The sequence below is a fragment of the Homalodisca vitripennis genome, chromosome 7 (assembly GCF_021130785.1).
Source record: "Homalodisca vitripennis isolate AUS2020 chromosome 7, UT_GWSS_2.1, whole genome shotgun sequence".
Classification (NCBI taxonomy): domain Eukaryota; kingdom Metazoa; phylum Arthropoda; class Insecta; order Hemiptera; family Cicadellidae; genus Homalodisca; species Homalodisca vitripennis.
The window spans coordinates 61,081,547-61,103,748 of NC_060213.1; the positions used below are offsets into that span (position 1 = coordinate 61,081,547).

Below are 22,202 nucleotides of genomic sequence, written 5' to 3' on the forward strand. Positions count from 1 at the left end.
CTAATCTATACAGCGTTTTAAGTTGAGCGTTGAGCTCGTGTGTTTTTCATTATAAATTTGAGCTTCTGTTTTGTGTTTTGTGGGTTTTTATCTTGGCAGTTTGGTCAATCTAAATTTTACTTATTTCAAATTTAAAATACCTTTTCTATATATTAAAAATGGCCAATTGTGATGTTTGTACAAAGTCTATCACTTCGAAACAACTCAAGCTTGTATGTAATGATTGTTCCAAAGAGTTTCATGGAACCTGCATGCGGATGAACAAGGCTGATCTCGACTGCATCACCGCCGATGGACTAACTTGGAGGTGTCAGCCGTGTAGTGAAACACGAAGGAAAGAGCTTGAGGTTTGACTCCGCAGCTCAGGAAGGGAAACTTTCACTCGAAGATATAATGAAAAAATCGAGGAAAATAGCTGAAGGCCAAAAAACCCAAGAAAAAAATTTTAACAAATCCTATGAATTCTTAACTGAAAAAATTGAAGAAAATACAAAAACTATGAAGCAGCAAAATTTGTCTATGGAAAAAAAATGCTTAAAAATAATTGATGAATTAATGCAAGAAAACTAAAGTTTAAATAAGAAGATCGCTGATCTTGAACAGAGGATTGATGATATGGAACAATACTCCAGGGCAAATACCATAGAAATACAGGGAATTCCGGTGCAGCCAAACGAAGACGTCGTCAGCGTTGTGAAGGAAGTGGGAAAAGCTCTGGACTTAACCGTTACGGACTCCATGATTGACGCCTGTCATCGTCTTGGTAGCAAAGTCGGTCACAGCGGCCCCCGCCTGGCATCATTGTCAAGTTTGTTAGGCGCTGATGGACAAGGAGGAGTTCATGAGGAAGCGTCGTGTCAAGCGAAACCTATCTACCAGACACATGAACATGCCCATGGACCAAATGGTGTACGTCAATGAGGCCCTGACACCGGCGTGGAGGCGGCTACTGGGGGCGGCGCGGCAGATCAAGAAGGAAAAGAACTTCAAGCACCTCTGGGTGAGGGGCGGCAAAATCTTCTTAAGGAAAGACGATGGAACCAATGTAATTCAGGTGACTTGCCAAGCTGACTTAAGTAAACTGTAATTTTTTATTTGCCTAAAAACGAAAGAAGTATACTTATAATTTTTATTTATCTTTGTATATAATTTTTTGTTTATTTATATTTTTACATTACTATATGTGGAACAAATATTTATTTTGGCTATATATTTATTCATATGTATTTGCATAACACTTAACAAATATTTTATATAGAAATATGAATTATTTTTATCTTATAATAAAGTATAATGCAATCATATTAAAAGATTGTGTAGATTTTTGTAAATAAATAATAAAATTTTCACTTAACTGCTTAATTGAACAGTATGATAATGTGCAAGGATTTATGACATGTATATTTTGATACAGTTATAGATAAGTGTTTGTGAAATACTTAATTATTACTTATAGATTTTATGTAGCAATTATAACTATGAGTTTTGTTTTAATTTAGTTTTTCTTAAAATGTATAGATAAAAATGTCTTTTTTTATTGTTTTCTTCAGTTAATGAACGATAAAATTTAGTTGTTCATCAAAATGTTAGAAGTATGAGACAGAATTTTGATATTTTCATTTCTGAATTGCAGGCAAATTGTATTCTTTCCTGATATTATCATCTTATCAGAAACATGGATAAGTACAAACGAAGTTGAATTTTATAAAATACCAAATTATAATTTAATAACTCAATATGTAATGATAATTATAGAGCTGGAGGTGTGGCGGTTTATATTAACGATTTAATCAACAATGTAAATTGTATCCAATTTGAGTTACAATCGGGCAGATGCGTTATTGATATCTTTTGTTTTTTGTAAAGAAACATTTATTTACTTGCTGTATATAGGTTTGTGTTTAATGCAGCTGATATTTTTCATCGATGAGTTGAGGAACCAATTTAAGTCAAATTGTTAATTTTAAAAATATGGCAAACTTTTTACTTATTGGAGACATTAATATAAATTTACTGGACAATGTCTGTGCGTCTGTAGATAGTTATAAAAACTCTGATGGCTGTAAACGGGTTTTTGAGAGTTTAATATACGGGAGCCAACACGAATTACAGAACAGTCTGAAAGTTGCATCGATCATGCTTATATGAGAGTATCCAGTAAGAACAGGATTATTGTAGACGCGTCTGTGATGCACGCGGACATCACAGACCAACTCCATGGTCTGTGTGAGCGTGCAGGTGTGCGGTGCGCGGGGGGGAGAGGGTGGCAAGCCTTTGATGTCCTCGCCCCGCTACCGCACTGATTACGCTCGGCTTGATCAGGTGTTGGATAGCGCAGATGGTCTCTTGTCTATAATCAGGCAAATGGGCTCTTTGGCGTTTGATGAGTTTGTGGGAACTTTACAAAGTTTCTTAATACAAAGTAGAGTGGAATTACGACAGGATAAATCAATATAAATTTAAAGAAACCGTGGATTACTAATTTTATTTGTTCAAAAAATTAAGAGAAGGAACCATATTTTTAAACTGGTTAAGAAACCACCCAAACAATACCAAATTGAAAACTATATTACTTAAAATTTAGAGACTTCATACATACATAAAAGAACAAAAAAATAATTTTTATAAACGAAAGTTTGAAAATTGCAATAGAAAATTCCAAGGGCACTTGGAAAGTTTTTGAAAGAAGTGACTGGTCAAGCTAAACAAATCAAACAGACTATAACACTAGGACATAAATCACACATTGATGTTTCTGATCCATTTTCTGTTGCAAACTATTTTAATGATTTACTTTTTAAATATAGTGAGTAAACTAAACTTAAAACGATCCTCAATTAAAAAATTTTCCTCTACTGCATTATAAAAATTCCTTTACAAAAGTATACCAAGTAAATTCAATTTTTATTGATTCAGTTCTACCACATGAGCTGGTGAGCGTTATTAAATCACTTAAAAATAATACTTCACGGGTCTGGCTGGAATCTTAGTTCCTTCGACGATTAAGAATATCTATCCCTAAAATCATGGATGTCTTGTTGTACATAATTAATTTGAGTTTCAACAGTGGAGTCTTTCCAACGCAGTTAAAAAATGCAGTAGTAATACCAATATTTAAAAAAAGGTTCTGATTTGAACAGCAGTAATTATCGTCCTATATCTTTGCTTTCATGCTTCTCAAAGATTTTTGAAAAACTAATGAAACAAAAATTGTTAAAAAATTTTTTGAAATGACTGATTTTTTTAGTAATAATCAATTTGGATTTAGATCTGGTATGAATACAGAGAGTGCACTGTTGCATTTCATGACAGATGTGAATGATGGTTTGAATGAGTGTAAATGTATTTAGTGGTCTTTTTCTCGATATAACAATAGCTTTTGACACTGTGAATCATAAAATTTTATTGGATAAATTACATCAATGTGGAGTGCGTGGAATTGCATACAAATGGTTTCAGAGTTACTTGGAAGATAGGAAGCAATGTGTAAGAGTTAATTCTGTATTAAGTGACTCTGGAATAATAAAGCAAGGTGTACCCCAAGGATCTGTCCTGGGAGCAATATTATTCATTGTCTACATAAATGACTTATGCAATGGTAGTTTACAAGGAAAAAATAACTTCTTTTGCTGACGACACAGCTCTTGCTATTCAGAATTTCTAGTTGGAACAGTATAAGGTCCAGTATGGAAAATGATTTGGGAAGCACTTCAGTGGTGGTTTACTATGAATCACATGCTGCTGAGTGTAGAAAAAACTAAATATATAAATTTCAGCCTCAAAAAAGATATTAACTTCGAAAATTCAAGTTTATTACAAATGTGCTAAGTGTCTAGGTGTTCAAACTGTATGTATTGGGAATAGTTGTGCTGTAGTTGATAGAGTAACGCATATGAAGTATTTAGGAATTTTTTGTTGATAGCGAGGTTTAATTGGAAAATTCACATAAATCATTTAAAAAAACAAAATTAATAATATTTTAAGGTATTTTTATTTTCTTAGGAAGTTATGTAATGAAAGAGTTATGCAACTAATGGGAGCTGAACTGTTGTTTTTCCACTTAGCATCTATCGTAGCACTGCCTATAAAATCAATGCAATTTGAACTAGAACCACCTAGTGTTGTTGGTTGTCCTTTCTATTACTGGCTGTGTTGTTGTACCCTATCAGAAATTTGTGTGATAGGCATATCAAATCTGACCTAGTTTTCCATTATTTCTTTATATGTTTGCTGTGTGTTTTATGAAATTTAAAATATTTACAACTCTAGATGGATAATCCTCACTTTTTAATATACATCATTGCCAAAAGATGACTTCTTCAAGAAGTTGAAACTGGTAGCAGTTTTAACACTACTGTTGGATTGTTTAAACAAAGATATACAATATTAATTGTACAACCTTTCCTTTTTCAAACTTTGAACAATCACTATATTGAAAGTTTGAGACATCAAAAATTTAATTTGAATATAAGTTACTTTACTGCTAAAATTTTTTTTTAAATTGTCATTTTTTAGTCTGTTTGTAAAACACTTGAGACATATATTTTGCACAAATTTCAATCATTCACCATCTTGAAACTTTTTCTTGGTTGATACTGGCTAACAATCTTATTGAAGCCATATGTACAAATCTGTATGAAGTTAAGTATGAATCTGTTATAAATTATTGAGGGTAATTGAAATCAAAGGTCTGCATTATAATACATAAGTCCATAAATAACGTACATACACATATATATTCATTTTTGGATTTAAGGTGGTTTTTGGGATATGTGGGTCATGTTCTGTGAAAATGCATTGTATGAAATGTTACTAGTTAGAACAAATGATTATTTTTTCATTTTATCCTGTATGAACTCAAGTGTTAAATCAATATTATAATTGACTTTTACAATCTAATCTTCTTTTATTAATCTACAATTAAATTTAAACAAATTTTAAAATCTGAAGTAAAATCTGAATTTCCCAAAAAATTGACTTTACCTTAAGTAATTTGAAATTCTACATCACTTTTAACCTCTGAGCAGTACACCATGGCGACCAACACAACCACAATGGAGCAAAGATAGATAAAACTTAGAAAACCTACACCTGTGTTAACAATTAGTTATCAAGACAAAATTACTGTGTATTCAGAAAAAGGATCTCTTGGCTCTGTTTCAATGCCAACTAATCAAAAACTTTGTGTAGTCAGCAAACGCTCACACTGTGAACTCCAACTTTCGGAAATACGTTTCTAGAATTATATGTTATGGTTGCTGTTCACAGGTGACAGAGAGAGGGTTAGACAGAGAGAGACACATTCCTGCCCTTGACCTCGTACAAGTCTGTGGCCAGCGCGGGTATGTTGGATATCACCTTCAATGACAGCATTACCTTGGCTTCAGAAGCAGTTGCAGCAACTTGTCACAAGGACTATCAGATAGACTCATTCTACCTTGACATTGGTAATTATTAAGTTTAATATGTAGGTGATTATGATACTGTACTGTACATTAAATGATTTAATTTCACAGTCAATTTTAGTTTTGTATATTGACTTGTTTTGTTATGTCACTGTAACTTCCAAGATTTTTCATAATTTTGGAATCAATGCAAAGAGATGAAACATAACTTAGATACGAAATTCAACTTTGATCAGTTTTTAATTCCAGATACTGGATTTATTTCCTAACTTACCATTTTCTCATCTGTAAATGATTACACTAACTTTATGTTCTTATCAGTTATTTCTCACCAATAAGATTAAGGCATAAACTAAAAGTGCAGTTATTAACTTCAAGCTTGTCTTCTATCAAAAATTCTATTTAAATAATTCCTAAACTTAAAATTGATCAACACACAGAACACTGAATTAAATTATTGATACATGAGTGCATAGTGTGTTGCATAGTGCTTATTTGTACGATCAATACAAGTATAGAGTGTAGTCTTCATGTAAAATTATAAATTTTTAAGGAATTAATCTCTTCAGTGTTTGAGGGATAGAAATAAGATTGAAATCCCTTGCTAGAAAAAGAAGGATTTGAATTCTCTGACTCAATGTTGACAGCTTTTCTTTTGTACTAACTATGTTATTAGTTATTACCAAATGTATCTTTGTTGCTCCAGGCACAAGCATACGATATGCCACTCCATTACAGCATGGAGAGGAACTTAACCAACCCAGACGAGTACAAGGCCCTGATCACCAATGCCATCTTGAGCAGTTGTCAGTGTCATCGGAGTGTCGGGGGCTATCACCAGGCCACCTTGCCCCCATCTTTGTCTCTCTTCCCTCCCTCCCCTCCACCTGGGAATCGTTGCAAGTCATTATTCCAACTACTCTAACTTTTGGCATCATTGGATATCCCTTTCTCATGCCCGGACCAGTCGGCGGTGATTTTGTAGTGAAAGACCCTCTTCGCTTCTCTGGTAGGTTGTACATCTAGAGATACTATAAATTTCATTTTAAAGTTTAAATTAATTAATTATTGAGGAAGACAAATTCATTGATCAGGGTTAAAGTAATATTAATTTTATATAAATAATATGTGAGTAATTTCAAATTGCTATGGAATTCTGTACACTCATCAGAACAACACAATTATTGTGTTTTTATTTTAGGAAGGAAGGGGGTGAAATACAAAATATTTTTACCATTGACAGTAGTTTGCATTTTTTTAATAATTAACATTGGCATGGGAATTGGCCAAAATAAAAAAATTTATACTTTTAAAGCTTATGAAATTTTGTTTTATACATGTACCTTTTAGGATATTAATTAAAGAACTGGGATCTTTAATCCTTACATAAGAATATCTTCATTTATCAGATATATGTTTTTGATTAATTCAACTGGTGTAATAAAATCTTTTTAAAAAGTACCGAAAGTTTATACAGAATATTTACGTACAATAAAACATGGTTGGATGTGAGATAAATTCATAAAATACTCTTTTAATTGGCTTTAACATTTTTCTGCATCCTTCTTAATTTTTCAACTGAACTTGAATTTTTGAATATTACACATACCCTGAAACAATCATTATTCATTTATGGTGTGTAAAATATTTTGTATTTATGATTACAGTTTTTTAGTTACATACTGATCTGGTTACTGTCAATAATTATTATTGCTTCAAAATGCACATCTTGTAGTGTAATACATTCAGTTCTAAAAAGTTCAATTTAACAGATTTAGTACAATTTAAATTGAGGAGGATATTTAAAATGGTATTTTTATTAAATATATTATTGTCTTTTTTAGGTTTGATTTTTGTGGCTTAGTATATACATATCATGATGTTAAGTCGAATTGGATGCTATTTTAGAAAAAAGTAGGTACTAATATAGACCAATGTGCCCTATATTTACCATTTTGTCCCTCTTGCCATTCATCCATTAGTCTATCAGTGTGCTTTTACTTGAGATGGTATATATAATAATACAGCCAAGAATATGATAACTTTGGGACCTCTTTAATATTGGTTGGTGATAAATGTATTGCTTTTACCACAGACAATGGATGTATACAGAACGTTGGCACACCTGTGCATAAAGATGTTAGCTAGGGTGACAACAGCATCAGAAATCACTATAGTCGCTAGGCCTAACTCACTGTTTTCTTGTCAGTAACAGCAAGATAATCACGCATGCTGATCCACTGCCTTCCATGCTGATACTTGTATTTCAAACCCCTCATCAATGCTCAATAGTCTTGCTGTGTAGTCGTTTACAGTACACACTCCTGTTCTTGCCAGAGTTTTTTCATTACATCACAATATAAATTCTGTAAATCAATTGGGAATGTCTCATTTTATACCTCGTTAAACCCAAAACTATCATGTTTTATTCCTACCATTGTACTTATACAAATTACGTTAACAAAGAGAAATGTATTAAAGTAATTCTTTTAAATTTATTCAGCCTGATACTAACTACATAAAATAATATATTTTTTATTGTGTAGCCAATGAAACAATGTAAATTTAGGTACAGGTGTAGGTTGCACCTATCAAAGAAAAGGAATTATAAAAAGTTACGCTATTTACAATATCACTTTTCGGTTAAGTATTTCAGATATTTATACAATTACATTTCTTACTGTCCTTTATAGTTAACTTACAGTAGCCTACAATAGAATTGTTTTTAAAAGGACACATCGTACTTCCATTACATCGCCATCAAATAAATGTATTTAATATTTACAGGTTACATTGAGTATTTTAAGTTTCAAATTAGATCTATAAAGAGTTATACTCAAAAGAACTATTGCATTGAGTAGTTTTCTGTTTGTAAGCTATCTATTAAAATCATAATCCAAATAATGTATCTGATGTAATGAATATTGTAATGTAACTTTTATTTTTGAAATTGAGGAGGAAACAATATTTTATGCAACTTTAAGCTCAATAAATTAGGAAAATTGTCGATAATATGAAATGAAAACAAAAAAATAATACTTATCAAATAAGTTTTTACTGTCAAAAAGCCATATAAATGTATTTTGAAAAATCTCAATTCATCAGAATAAGATACCACATAATACTATTAGTCTAATTTGTTACTCAATAAATAAAATCATGGACAAGTTTAACCCTAGAAAGCTAAGGTTCGTAAAAAACACGTTAACAGCCTAAACATTCGTCAGGGAGACTACCATTAATAAAAACCATTTTTATTTTACATAAAAAGAGGTTTTAATGAGAAAAAAATTAATATTAAAGCTTACTTACATCAAATATAATAGTTTTTTTTTTCAATTGAAAACTTAACAAGTGCAGTCCACACACCACTTTCCCTTGGTGTTCGCCACACATTGCCTCCTTTGAGCAGCGCCCGGCAGAAATGGGAGGTTCATTCGTCGTTTTTTTGAAGGACAAAATGCACAAATCTTTCTTCCCTGGACAAGTTGAGGATCTATTTGGGCAGCAGGAATATCAACTTCCAGGATGCTGGCGATAGATTTCGCGTAGACGCTTTGGCAAAGTTGTGATGCGGATTTCGATGTTGAAGCCAAGGCTTGACGAGTTCACTGTGCAATTCTTTTGCAAAATCACGTCTTGAAAACTGGCTTTGAGCCCTGAGCAACCATGTTATGTGCGTAAATTGTGTAGCAATTGACTAACATTATGTTAATCATGCCATAAAAAACGCACAATGGCCATCTTCTAGTTTTTCGGGCTGCAACGACATTTGTTATTGCACATCTGGTCAAGTCAAGACTGTCAACGGCCGCCTTTGGTTGCATTGTAACATTCGATAATCTCTGGCTTCTTGAGCTCCTTGGGGTTGATGGATGGTTGCTCATGAGTAGTTGAGAGCAACAACACGACTCTCTTACTCTTTGCTTTGTACGACACCATTGTTTTATGTCCATCAAAACAAAACATTGAAGGGACCCAACCGGTCGATCTCCAGCTTCTTTCATCTCTGGAGGTATTCAGGTTTTGTTCCGACGTAGAGTCCCAACTAAAGTCATATTTATTGGTGGACTTTAGAAGTTGTGTTGCTTATGAGATCGAAGTGAACCAGTTGTCCATGGTGAGGTTCCTATTTGAAACCGTAGACGCATTGTGTCAGCTCCTTTACGAAGAACTCGGCTTGTGGTATATTTCTGGGAGTGGTTCCCTTTACCCAAATATGGCATCGCATTTATCATGTATTTAGAACCTGTATCACAAACCATCACAATCTTGATTCCATACTTTGATGGTTTGTTAGGGATATACATACCGAAAATTTACAACGACCTCTGAATGCCAACAGCTGTTCATCAATTGTTAAGTATGATCCTGGTTTGTAATTGTCTCTACAAGACGCCACAAACATCTCCCAGACTTCCCTTATTGGAGCGAAGCGATCTTGCCTACGTCTCTCATTCCTTGTTTCATATCCATCAAATCGAGAAGGGCCTCCACTAAAAAAATCAAATCGCGCACAACTCATTGTAGCCAGATAACGGTTACCGCAAAATTCTACATTGAATAGTTCATTAGAGGGCATGTTGATTATCTTTTTGACTTGCCGTCAAAATCAGGACACCTAAAAATGCATCAAACTCCTCTCTAGTAATTTCTGAAATTGTACTTGTTAAAGTTGGTGTAATTTACTTGTTTTCTTCTTATTGCAGAGTTAGTGTGAACTTATAATACTGTCTTTCATATTATCTGTACAAATAATGAAAAACACATCCAAAGGGTTTGTTTTGTCTCTTGCGATTTAACAGTTGGACCTGGCCGAATATGTACTATATTTCTGGCAGATGCTCTGGTATTTGTTGGTCGTGATGGAATTGTTACTCCACAAGTGTCCGTTCCTCCCCCGCATACGCTGAGTTAGGACATATAATAGTGATGTGGATCACGAGGGAACTGGTGGTGGTCCATAAGCTACAGTTGGTGGTGAACAGGACGAGCTACGGCTGCTTGAGGTACAGGCACTAGTGGTGAAGCAGGAAGAGCCACAGCTGCTCGAGGTCTAGGCACTGGTGGTGAAGCAGGACGAGCTAAAGCTTCCTGAGGTCTAGACATTGGTGGTGAAGCCGGACGAGCTAAAGGTGCATTTCCTACCTGAGGAATGTCTGTCGGTGGAGGATGACCATGGCAATAAGCTGCAATAACAGCATTGATAGTTTCATCTATAGTATCCATAATTATCCCTTGTGTAGCAATTTTAGCTGTAGGTATTTCCAGTAAGTCTTCATTATCACTAGCAGGAACTAGTACCTGATGGTGAATAGTCCGGGTCAGCGTCTGTATCATCACTGTCGTCTATACCGGAGTAATATCGTTGATCAGTGGTTTCTTCTTCTTCAGATATAAAGTCATCAGATAAACTTTCATTCAAACATTGTAGAATACGTTGTTCCTGATCCGTATCCATTTTGAGAGTTCACCAATAACTATATTACATAAATATTTACAACTTTATCACATATACAAAAACACATAGAAACACTAAACATTCGTACATATGACGAGCACGTAAAACACTAAACTATCGTCGGCCAAGGACGACACAATGCTATTGTAAAAACAACGTACAAGCTAACGTTTCGTCTCCACGGACTACGCATTCGATATATTGCACAAACTATACGAGCGAGGTGGGCTGCCAAAACTACTCACGGACCCGGCGGAGCGTTGACTGACCTTACGTGGAGGGGGGGCGCGTTCAAACAATAACTTATCGCGCCACACTCGAAAAAAAACTGTATCGCGTCGTCACAGTGACGACGCCTTAGCTTTCTAGGGTTAAATGCAATGGCTTGCTAAAATCAAAAGTATGTATAATAAAACCCAAACTTATGCAGATGACGTTAAATTATAGTTATTACTATAAATCAATCAGAAACAAAAAGAAAAACATATATTGTAGACCATAACATGGAAATTTGTATATGGAACAAACCTTTTAAATGATTACCAGTTCAACAATAATAAGTAAACAGTACAGTTAAATATATTGATGAAAATATTGTTCAAAGAATTTAACAAAATGATCAATCTCAGTACATAAATACGAAAAAGCTATTAAAAACACAATATATAATTTTATGTGTTTGAAGATATTATTGACGGTTACAAAAATAAAAATTAGGTAATAAGCAGTTTAATTGTTAACATTAACCTAGTTGAAGGACTAGCAAATGTTTTGTAAAGCCCATACTACGGACTATATTACTTTACTTTCATTAAACAAATGTGAAAAAAATCATCCTTTTATCACTTGAGAAATTTGTGTTCCCGTAAACACTTGTAAAAGCCAAGCGGGGACCCCCCCACCTCTAATATGGTGAAAAACAAAATTTATCATAAAGCAATGTATTGTCTTATTCCTCAATATATTGAATAAAGTCTGTCAGTGTTGTTGGTGATGTGTCGAGTGGAAGGGGAGTGATGGCTGACAGGCATTGACAACGACCCTAGATTACCTATGGCAATAGGTGCACAGATAACTATCCACACACAATAATTTTTAAAAAGGCTTTAATACAGCATTTAAGACAGTGTTTTTGTTGTTGTATATGTTAGAACAGCTTACTCTTAAATTTTGTTATGTCATATATTCCTATCAATTAATGTAAAACTCAGTCACCTGAAAAATATTAGAGGCTGAACATATTTCGCATAACCAAAATTTTCAATAATACAAGGTTTATGATGTTAATAAGAACTTCCAGTTAATATACACAGGTATTACTCAAATTATAACATAACAGAATTATTTTTTAATATGCAACTGCATGAAAAGCACTGAGCAATAATGGGGGAAACAGGTTTTGCTGCTGCCAGTAGAGTTGGTGAGTGTGGCACTGACATCTATGATTGATGTGTAAGGGCTGGTGGGTGGAGGCAGTGTGAGGGGACATGTAGAGGGAAGGATGGTGGTACAGTTATGAATAAGTGTGGTTACTAGGGAAAGCTCGAGTTGTATTGAGAAGGAGAGCTGTTTATTGTCCTTTTTTGTGAAAATTGGTCTGTCACACAGTAGTTTAGAAAGAAAAAGCAGAGAATTTGGACAAAACTTACTGTCGTCAAAAGTTTAATACTGTTTCCCCTGATCTTTTTTCTTATGAAATGAAATAAAGAATTGCTGAATCAACAAAGTAAGTAGTTCTATGTTATAACTGATAAACAAAACAATTTTCTTTATTCGAAACCCATTACAAATTTTGGATTTTTGCACATAATAAGTTTTATAGTTATTTCAAACAATATTTACTAAATTAAATAAACAATAAAAACTCATGAAAAATATTGTATTTTTCATATAAAATGTTTTTACAATTTAGGGGAACTTCGTAAACCCTAATTTTGTCCATGATTTAAGCTCTTTGAATCATTGTGCGCGGTTGAGGTGTTTTCTTCCATTGACAGCCGCGCAAATAAATATTTTGAGTGCAAATAATTTTTCTTATTATTTTAATTCCTTAAAATGAAATGCGTGTTTACTTTGCGGGCCACTTGTATGTGGCACATGGTTTTATTATTCCATTTACAATAGTCACAAACTTCTCTTTCTCAAATTTGATGTATTTCAGATTTGAAGTGATGTCAATTTGATGAGAGTGGTAGATTATAACGCCAATTTGCTATGTGTCACCCCCACGTTGGTTGCGATAATTTGCTGAAAGTCAGTTCTTTAGAGTTATTGACTCACCATGTAGTTGTACGCCCTTTGTCACCAGTGGCACGTTGTTGTACCATGTTGCTCATCATGGTATCGGTCGCCATCTTGCCCAATGCTAGCTGTATTCCCTCGGTATTACTCAAAAATTATTAGATTTGAACGTCTCTGGTGTTATCACCAGAGACAAGTCTGTGTGTATGTCAGGGTTCCAAAATATGTTAAGTAATGATTACAAAATTTAACATCACTCCACACTTTTTATAAAAGGGATATTTAAAGAAAGTCAAACCAAGTGACTACGAGATTAATTTATTAAATGTCACACTCTCAACATATTATAATTTCACTCACCTTGCAGTGCTTTGATAATTTTAAAAATCTAAACAATATCCCATCCTTGATTAAATTTCAATATACTATACAACAGATCATTACTATCCCAGGAGAACTAACACAACCTCCTTGCTTCGAGTCTGGTGAAAGAAGAAAGAATCTCCGTATAAAACGACGGATACCGACTCAAAACAATACTCATCCCTTCTCTCGTTCAAATCAGCGTCTTTACGAATAAATATAATTTGATTCTTTCTTATAATTGTCGAAATTTATCACGTTTACTATAATTAATCAATTAAAGTATTTCTATTTTCTTTTTATTATTTTTTCAAAGCTTTTTATTTAAATTTTTAGCAACATGTGCTTTATGACGTCATCAATATACAAGTCATTCATACCACAATTGGCTTTTCTGCGTAATTCTATTTAATGTTTTTGTAAAACACGAATTTTGGTTATGTTTACTTCATTTTAATTAATCAAATCTTTTCCCGAATAAAGTTCAATAAATTTCTTCGTTATTAAATAAATCTCAATTCCGACAACATGTGATTCACTGACGTCACAGTCTGCCGATTCATTGACGTCACAGTCTGCCAATTCCCCGCGAATATTCAAATGTCGTAATTTGACCTGTTACACATTGTAATCACAGAGCAAATGGTTCATTAAGTCATATTAGTGCCTGGTTCCACGATTTTTGTTCTTTCAGCTACCTATTGTAAATATGCTGTCATACAATATCAAAGTGCATAATTTTGTGTATCCTAAATAAACTAAATGGAGTGAATTCATCTCTGCTGCCATATATATTAAAAGTGAAATAATACTACTATCATAACTACGTTTTCAATATTGAAATCTACTCTCCTTCTCAGTTGTAAAAACTTAATACATAAATATGCTCTTAATAATTTAAAATTTTTGTTCACTCTACTATATTAGTCACATTTTTGTTACATTTACTTCACTCTATATTTACGTAAATGTAATTTTTTTCTATTTATTCTTTGTGGTTACAGTTTTTTAGTCATTCTTACAGAAATGTTTAATTTGTCTAATATTGTAATAGATACTTTTTAGATTTCTATGAGATTTTTGTTTTTCTCCAATTAATTAGCCTAACCAGTTAAAATATTTATGAATTTTAATTATTTTTATTTGGAAAGCCAAATAACATAATATTTGATAGATACAGACATCACACAAGATTTCAATTTTATTGTAATGTTGTGATATGATTTTGTAAAAGTAAGTAATTTAATGTATTTTTCATGATAAATAAATGTTGTTCAGGTAATTCTTCTCTGGACTTTTGACTTCACTTTCGAGGAACTGATAGACAAGGGGCTGCCAAACAAGGAGCTATATATTCGGTGGTTGCAGCTGGCTACGTTCCTGCCAGTGATACGATACTCTCACCTACCTAGCGAGTACAAGGACGATGACCAAGTTCTGGAGCTAGCCAAGGTCCTCACAGCCTTGCGTCAGAAAATGGTAAATCTTAATCGAGTTCTTATATAGTCTGAGATCGTTCAGTCAACAACATGTTTAGTAGACTTAAATTTGTCTAGTACACAATAAATTCATAAAAAATTGTTTTTTTTTTAAATTTAGGTACATATAAGAATTACTGTTATTGAAGTATTTTAAATTGAAGAATACTTTGCTAGTTTGATAATTGTTAAGTTCAGATTTATCTTTGTCAATTTATTTCTTTTTTCTGGAGTTCAAAAAGAAATGAAGTAATTTTAACAAGTAAATTCATACATGCCTTGTATTTTTCAAAATAAAAGAGGAATTACTCTGAAGATGAAGACAGTACAATATTCTGAAATCCTGAAAAATAAGTATATTTTCCTTTAAAAGACAGCATTTCATTAAAAAAATAAAGGAAAATACAAATTTTGCTAGCTAGAAATCGGGTTTTACATGTTTGCATTTCAATAAACAAAAGCCAGTTCAGAAAGTTTCCTTTTGAAGGAAAACACCCCCTCCCTCCAGAACATGTGGGGGGTCCTCCACTGGAAAAATTTTTGAAAACATTTGATCTTGAAATGATGTTTGAATACCAATTAGACCCAAAATCTTACATTTCTACAAGCAGATTTTTCATTGAAACAATTTGTTTTTGGTCTGAAAATATGTCTAAAAATACAATTAAAACATACTAATTATATATATATGTATTAAATAAAATTTTGTTATCAGGTTTTTATATATCTATATTTTACACACTACTGTTATTAAATGCGGTCTATCACATCACAACGTAAACATTAACTTTAAAATTGTAGACTTGTCTCTCTCTACAGTGCATTTTAACAATCCAAATTGACCCCTTGCTTAAAGGAGGTGTACTAGAGTTATGCATATGAATAAGTTTAGAGCATTGTAGGTCTCAGATCAATTAATAGCTACCAAAAGAGTTGATTTTCCATTTATGAAATGTACCCTCTTGTTTCTTGCTGAAAATGAACACAATAGGCTACAATACAATTTCCTCATCACTAATCTGTTACCGCCTTCATCCAACAAAGATAAGTGGAAAAAACCCTTTTCCAGAAAGGCCATCAGAAATTACATGTTTTCAAAACCGATGGAAGATATGTAATTGGGGCGACATAGCAATAATTGTTAACTATGTGAACTCACTTATGGCTGATTATACACATTAATCTTCAGTTTTAAAGATGATTTCACTTATCCTTATTAAATATTCTTTTGTTTCTATTTCCTGTTTAGTAGTCATTTCCAGCTTGCTGACCTCTATCATTCTCTGTTACTGTGTTCACACTTCTTCCATTTCAGGTAAACCCACTTCTGAAGAAGTATGCCCAGGAGGCTCTGGACTCAGGAACCCCACTGATCAGACCCCTGTGGATGCTAGACCCCGGAGACTCCGCCTGTCACCTGGTCAAGGATGAGTTCTCGGTAGGCGAGGAACTGATTGTGGCCCCAATCCTGCGGCCCAACACACATGAGAGGGAGGTTTATCTGCCTGCTGGCGTGTGGAAGGATGGAATTGATGGTAGTCTGCGCAAAGGTTCGCGTTGGATCCACAGCTACAAGATTCCACTAGAAAAGATTGCATATTTCCTGAAGATGCCAGACAATACCAGATTCTAACAGTTTTCCTACTGAATTACAAGGCATTCTTTTCAACCAGCCCATTGAAATATAAAACATTTAATTTTAGATAGAAAATAAGCTGTTTCCAAAGACAGGAGTTGAAATAAAAATAATAAAATAATTTTTTTTAATGTTTCATATCTAAGAAACTGCTTAACTTCACTCTAATAATATGTGACTGAAAAAGTAGTTGTTTCGGAAGTTGTACATAATTTGTATGATAAAATATAATAAATAAGATAGTAACTTTAGTTATAATGTATTCATTCTAATTTATAAATTAGACATTTTATTACTTTCTCTCCTTATACTAGTATAGGAGATTGATAAATAGTTGAATTTTGGCTTGTAAAACATGTCCCTTTTGTTTTGGAACAACCCACGTCTATGAAGTAAATTTGGTTTAAGAATGATAATTTGGTCAAATTTTGTAAATACTTAATGGCTATATTTTGTTTTGAAGGTATTTAAATACTTTTTTATTTAAAAACTATGTTTTTGTAAATAAATAATAATTTATTAAGAAAAGGCGTTATATTTTATCTCAATTTTCAACCAGAGACTACAATAAACTCTAAACTAACCTGGATAAATAAACTGGATGTTCAGAAAATTTTTAAAAAGTAATAAAAGTACATGTTTGTATTTTAGATTAAAATAACCTCCTTAGCTAGTGCTTTCTATATGAGTTAATAAAGCATCTACTTTGCTATTTCATGAATAAACACTTTGTCATTGTAATTTTTTGCCTATAATTTATGTTTAAATCTAAAATATTTTGCTCAAAAATAGCGAGAATTGTATTAAATATTTACATTGTACAGCCCCATTAACTAGTAGATACCAAAAACTGTATTTTATTCTGAACAATATGCTTCAAGTTTAAAAAAAAATTAAATTATAATAACTGACAGTTCACTTTGTAATCATAATAATTGTGAATACTTGTATTAAACATATGTGAATACTTGTATTAATACAACCTGTCTGGCAAAGCCATTGTCTTTCCACCACTGGGTAGATTGGGGTAGAGGTGAAACTGGTATGAAAATGGTACATTAATAAAATTTTATCTATTAAGACAGACAGTGTACTACCCTGACAGTTGTCTACTTAACCGTAGCTCACCATCCAAACATGTGTGAAGTAGGTCTAATTTTGCAATTTTAAGAAAGTGCCCTAAAGAGCAATATGTTTAGATAAATTTTGGTGTTTCTCATAAGAGCTTTTGAAAGCTAACTGAAGAATTAAATTACGTATTTTCACCAGCTGTGTCTTTCAACAAAAGGGTGGCCGGATTATTACTTATAGATGTATTTTTATTTGACTGTGATAGCTCGTATTTAAAAATTAAGTGATTGGAAGTGAATTTTTATGTATATAATGATACAAGGTAATGGATATTTTTTTTTTTTTTTAAGGAGAGACCGATCCCCTTTAAAGCCTTATTCTGTCTGTCCTCATGGGCCACTGGCCTGTGCGAGCATCTTATCAAACAGAATAAGGGGGAGGGTCGATACAGTACGAGGTTGATGGTACTGATAAAAAGTGCAACGGTCACAGACAGGATTTGAACCTGCGCTATCTCTAACTCAGACCTAATATCCAACGACTTAGAACGCTCGGCCATCGGCACTCCCATGGCCATGGCATATTAATCTACTTTCGAAGTAATGTAGCTCAAACCACACCATATAGCAAATAAAAAACAAAACTGTTCAAGAGAAAATTATAATGGTATGATATTGTTACATTTTATGATATTGATAGTCAGGGACAGAACTGAGTGTTGTTGGGAGGAGTAGCTGAGAGGGAGATGATTTGGATCCAAAATCAGAATATAAAAATTAAAATATTTTAAATAAAAATATTATTTTTTATGATATTTTTGTCTTACTGTAATACCGGTAATACCGCACACTTAAGAAAAATCACATGTTTCCATGTTTGAAATGGACATAGTAATTGAAATACATTACTAATCTAATATATATACAACCGCATGTGTAACTGACTGACTGACTGACTCACTCACTCACGTATACTAATTCTAACCTACTTCCAGATGAGTTAGAGACTTGAAATTTGGTACACAGATAGCTTTCCACGTGTAACCACCAGGAAAATCCCGAAAAGTGAGAATTTTTCATTTTCAACCCCTCAAAAAAAATTCCCAAAAAAATCGCGCATTCTTCACCCCTGCAGGCATTTTTTGTAAGCCCGATAGCGGGCGAACCGTTGGAGCTAGCTCGGATCTGACGGAAAATTCATGGTCAGGAATGAAGTGAACTACAAAAAAGGTCTAATGACTTTTTGCTCTATCTTCCATGGTTAAGCGACAAAACGCTCGAACATTTGAAATTCCAGAGATTTTTTCGATAAAAATAATGTTTCAAGCCCGATAGCGGCCGAACCGTTGGTCGTAGCTCAAATCTGATTGACCCATCAAATTAGCAAATTGCGCGATCTACAGAAAAGGTCCAGTAATCTTTTGCCCTATCTCGATTGGTTTGGCCGAAAAACGTGATTATGTACAATTTTGTTGTAACTTTTACGCGAAACTTTTGTTTTTGGGGTCGATAGCGGCGAAACCATTGGTCGGAGGTCAAAATAAGACTAACGTTTTATTTAGGAAATAAGATGACCTACAAAAAAGGTCCAGTGACTTTTTAGTATATTTCCCTTAGTTTGACCGCAAAACGCGATTAAGTGAAAATATTGGACATTTTCGCCTAAAAATTTACATTCCGGGCTTGATAGCGGCTAAACGGTTGGTCGTAACTCAAAACAAATTTTAAACGGGATTTAGGAAATCACGTGATCTACAGAAAAGGTTCAGTGACTTCGGGAGTTGGCTGAGCGTTAGCTAAGCGTCAATAGTAGATAGGGACAGAGGAATATTTATTATGTTCACAGACACAATACCCTCTAAAAAAGGCCCAAGTGTGTCATTAACCCCCGGTAATATTAACCCCCCCCCCGGGGATTTCCTGGTATGACCTGATAACCTCCTGTACATTCAACCCCCTGATGTGTTAACCCCCCTGGTAACATTAAACCCCCCCAGGGAATTTCCTGCCATGACCTCATGTCCGAATTTTACCAGTCACCAAATCTCTTAACCCCCCCCCTGGGAAGATCCTGGTATGACCAGATAACCCCCTGGAGACTTATCCCCCGGTAACGTTAACCCCCCCTGGGAATTTGTTCATATGACAAGACAATATCCTGACGAAATTAAACCCCCTCTTGTCTTAACCTCCTTAACATTAATCACCCACCCAGGGAATTTCTCGCCTTGACTAGATAGTCTCCTGGTGATATTAAACCCCCTGTTCGACTTAAAATACTGCCTTGAGGTCGGTTTTTATTATGTTTATACTAAACAATTCAAGATAGCTGACCCGTGCAGACTTTTCTCCCGAGCTCATTTCTGGCTAAACCATAGGTCGTAGATCAGATCTGAGGGCACAATCGAAAGACAAAATTAAATTTCCAACAAGAAAGGTCCAGTCACTTTTTGTCGTATCTCTAACGGTTTAACCGCAAAATGCCCTCAAAGTCAAAAGTTTTTTACGAATCCGGAAAAAAATCTATGAAAAAGGTCAATTTTTAAATCCCTTGTCATTTACTTAATGTCCGGACTTAACCAGTCACCGAATTCCGCTTATCCCCGAATTTGCAAGCGTTTACTTTGGGGGCCTGGGGGCGTAGCCCCCAGCGAGCCGAAGGCGAGTCTAATATACTTATACAGCCGCATGTGTAACTGACTGACTGACTGACTCACTCACTCACGTATACTAATTCTAACCTACTTCCAGATGAGTTAGAGACTTGAAATTTGGTACACAGATAGCTTTCCACGTGTAACCACCAGGAAAATCCCGAAAAGTGAGAATTTTTCATTTTCAACCCCTCAAAAAAATTCCCAAAAAATCGCGCATTCTTCACCCCTGCAGGCATTTTTTGTAAGCCCGATAGCGGGCGAACCGTTGGAGCTAGCTCGGATCTGACGGAAAATTCATGGTCAGGAATGAAGTGAACTACAAAAAAAGGTCTAATGACTTTTTGCTCTATCTTCCATGGTTTTAAGCGACAAAACGCTCGAACATTTGAAATTCCAGAGATTTTTTCGATAAAAATAATGTTTCAAGCCCGATAGCGGCCGAAACCGTTGGTCGTAGCTCAAATCTGATTGACCCATCAAATTAGCAAATTGCGCGATCTACAGAAAAGGTCCAGTAATCTTTTGCCCTATCTCGATTGGTTTGGCCGAAAAAACGTGATTATGTACAATTTTGTTGTAACTTTTACGCGAAACTTTTGTTTTTGGGGTCGATAGCGGCGAAACCATTGGTCGGAGGTCAAAATAAGACTAACGTTTTATTTAGGAAATAAGATGACCTACAAAAAAGGTCCAGTGACTTTTTAGTATATTTCCCTTAGTTTGACCGCAAAACGCGATTAAGTGAAAATATTGGACATTTTCGCCTAAAAATTTACATTCCCGGGCTTGATAGCGGCTAAACGGTTGGTCGTAACTCAAAACAAATTTTAAACGGGATTTAGGAAATCACGTGATCTACAGAAAAGGTTCAGTGACTTCGGGAGTTGGCTGAGCGTTAGCTAAGCGTCAATAGTAGATAGGGACAGAGGAATATTTATTATGTTCACAGACACAATACCCTCTAAAAAAAAAAGGCCCAAGTGTGTCATTAACCCCCGGTAATATTAACCCCCCCCCCGGGGATTTCCTGGTATGACCTGATAACCTCCTGTACATTCAACCCCCTGATGTGTTAACCCCCCTGGTAACATTAAAACCCCCCCAGGGAATTTCCTGCCATGACCTCATGTCCGAATTTTACCAGTCACCAAATCTCTTAACCCCCCCCCTGGGAAGATCCTGGTATGACCAGATAACCCCCTGGAGACTTATCCCCCGGTAACGTTAACCCCCCCTGGGAATTTGTTCATATGACAAGACAATATCCTGACGAAAATTAAACCCCCTCTTGTCTTAACCTCCTTAACATTAATCACCCACCCAGGGAATTTCTCGCCTTGACTAGATAGTCTCCTGGTGATATTAAACCCCCTGTTCGACTTAAAATACTGCCTTGAGGTCGGTTTTTATTATGTTTATACTAAACAATTCAAGATAGCTGACCCGTGCAGACTTTTCTCCCGAGCTCATTTCTGGCTAAACCATAGGTCGTAGATCAGATCTGAGGGCACAATCGAAAGACAAAATTAAATTTCCAACAAGAAAGGTCCAGTCACTTTTTGTCGTATCTCTAACGGTTTAACCGCAAAATGCCCTCAAAGTCAAAAGTTTTTACGAATCCGGAAAAAAATCTATGAAAAAGGTCAATTTTTAAATCCCTTGTCATTTACTTAATGTCCGGACTTAACCAGTCACCGAATTCCGCTTATCCCCGAATTTGCAAGCGTTTACTTTGGGGGCCTGGGGGCGTAGCCCCCAGCGAGCCGAAGGCGAGTTTATCAACTATACTATCACACATGTAACCAAGCCAAGAAATTGAAATAATTTAAACACTTTACAATTTAAAAAAAAAATAAGCAAAAGTTTACATTGTACGATATTGCCCCGACTA

The 22,202-nt window shown here is 34.4% G+C and overlaps 1 protein-coding gene across 1 annotated transcript in view; it reads left to right on the forward strand.

The window, feature by feature from the left end:
- LOC124366737 (myogenesis-regulating glycosidase-like) overlaps nt 1-17,000 on the forward strand; it is a 67,696-nt gene extending 50,696 nt beyond the window's left edge. The window contains 6 exon segments of the mRNA XM_046823338.1: nt 5,269-5,310; nt 5,312-5,447; nt 6,112-6,414; nt 14,749-14,766; nt 14,768-14,949; nt 16,264-17,000. Of these exon segments, the coding sequence (XP_046679294.1) occupies nt 5,269-5,310; nt 5,312-5,447; nt 6,112-6,414; nt 14,749-14,766; nt 14,768-14,949; nt 16,264-16,581 (999 nt within the window). The 3' untranslated portion in view covers nt 16,582-17,000.
- Nucleotides 17,001-22,202: the final 5,202 nt, after the last annotated feature.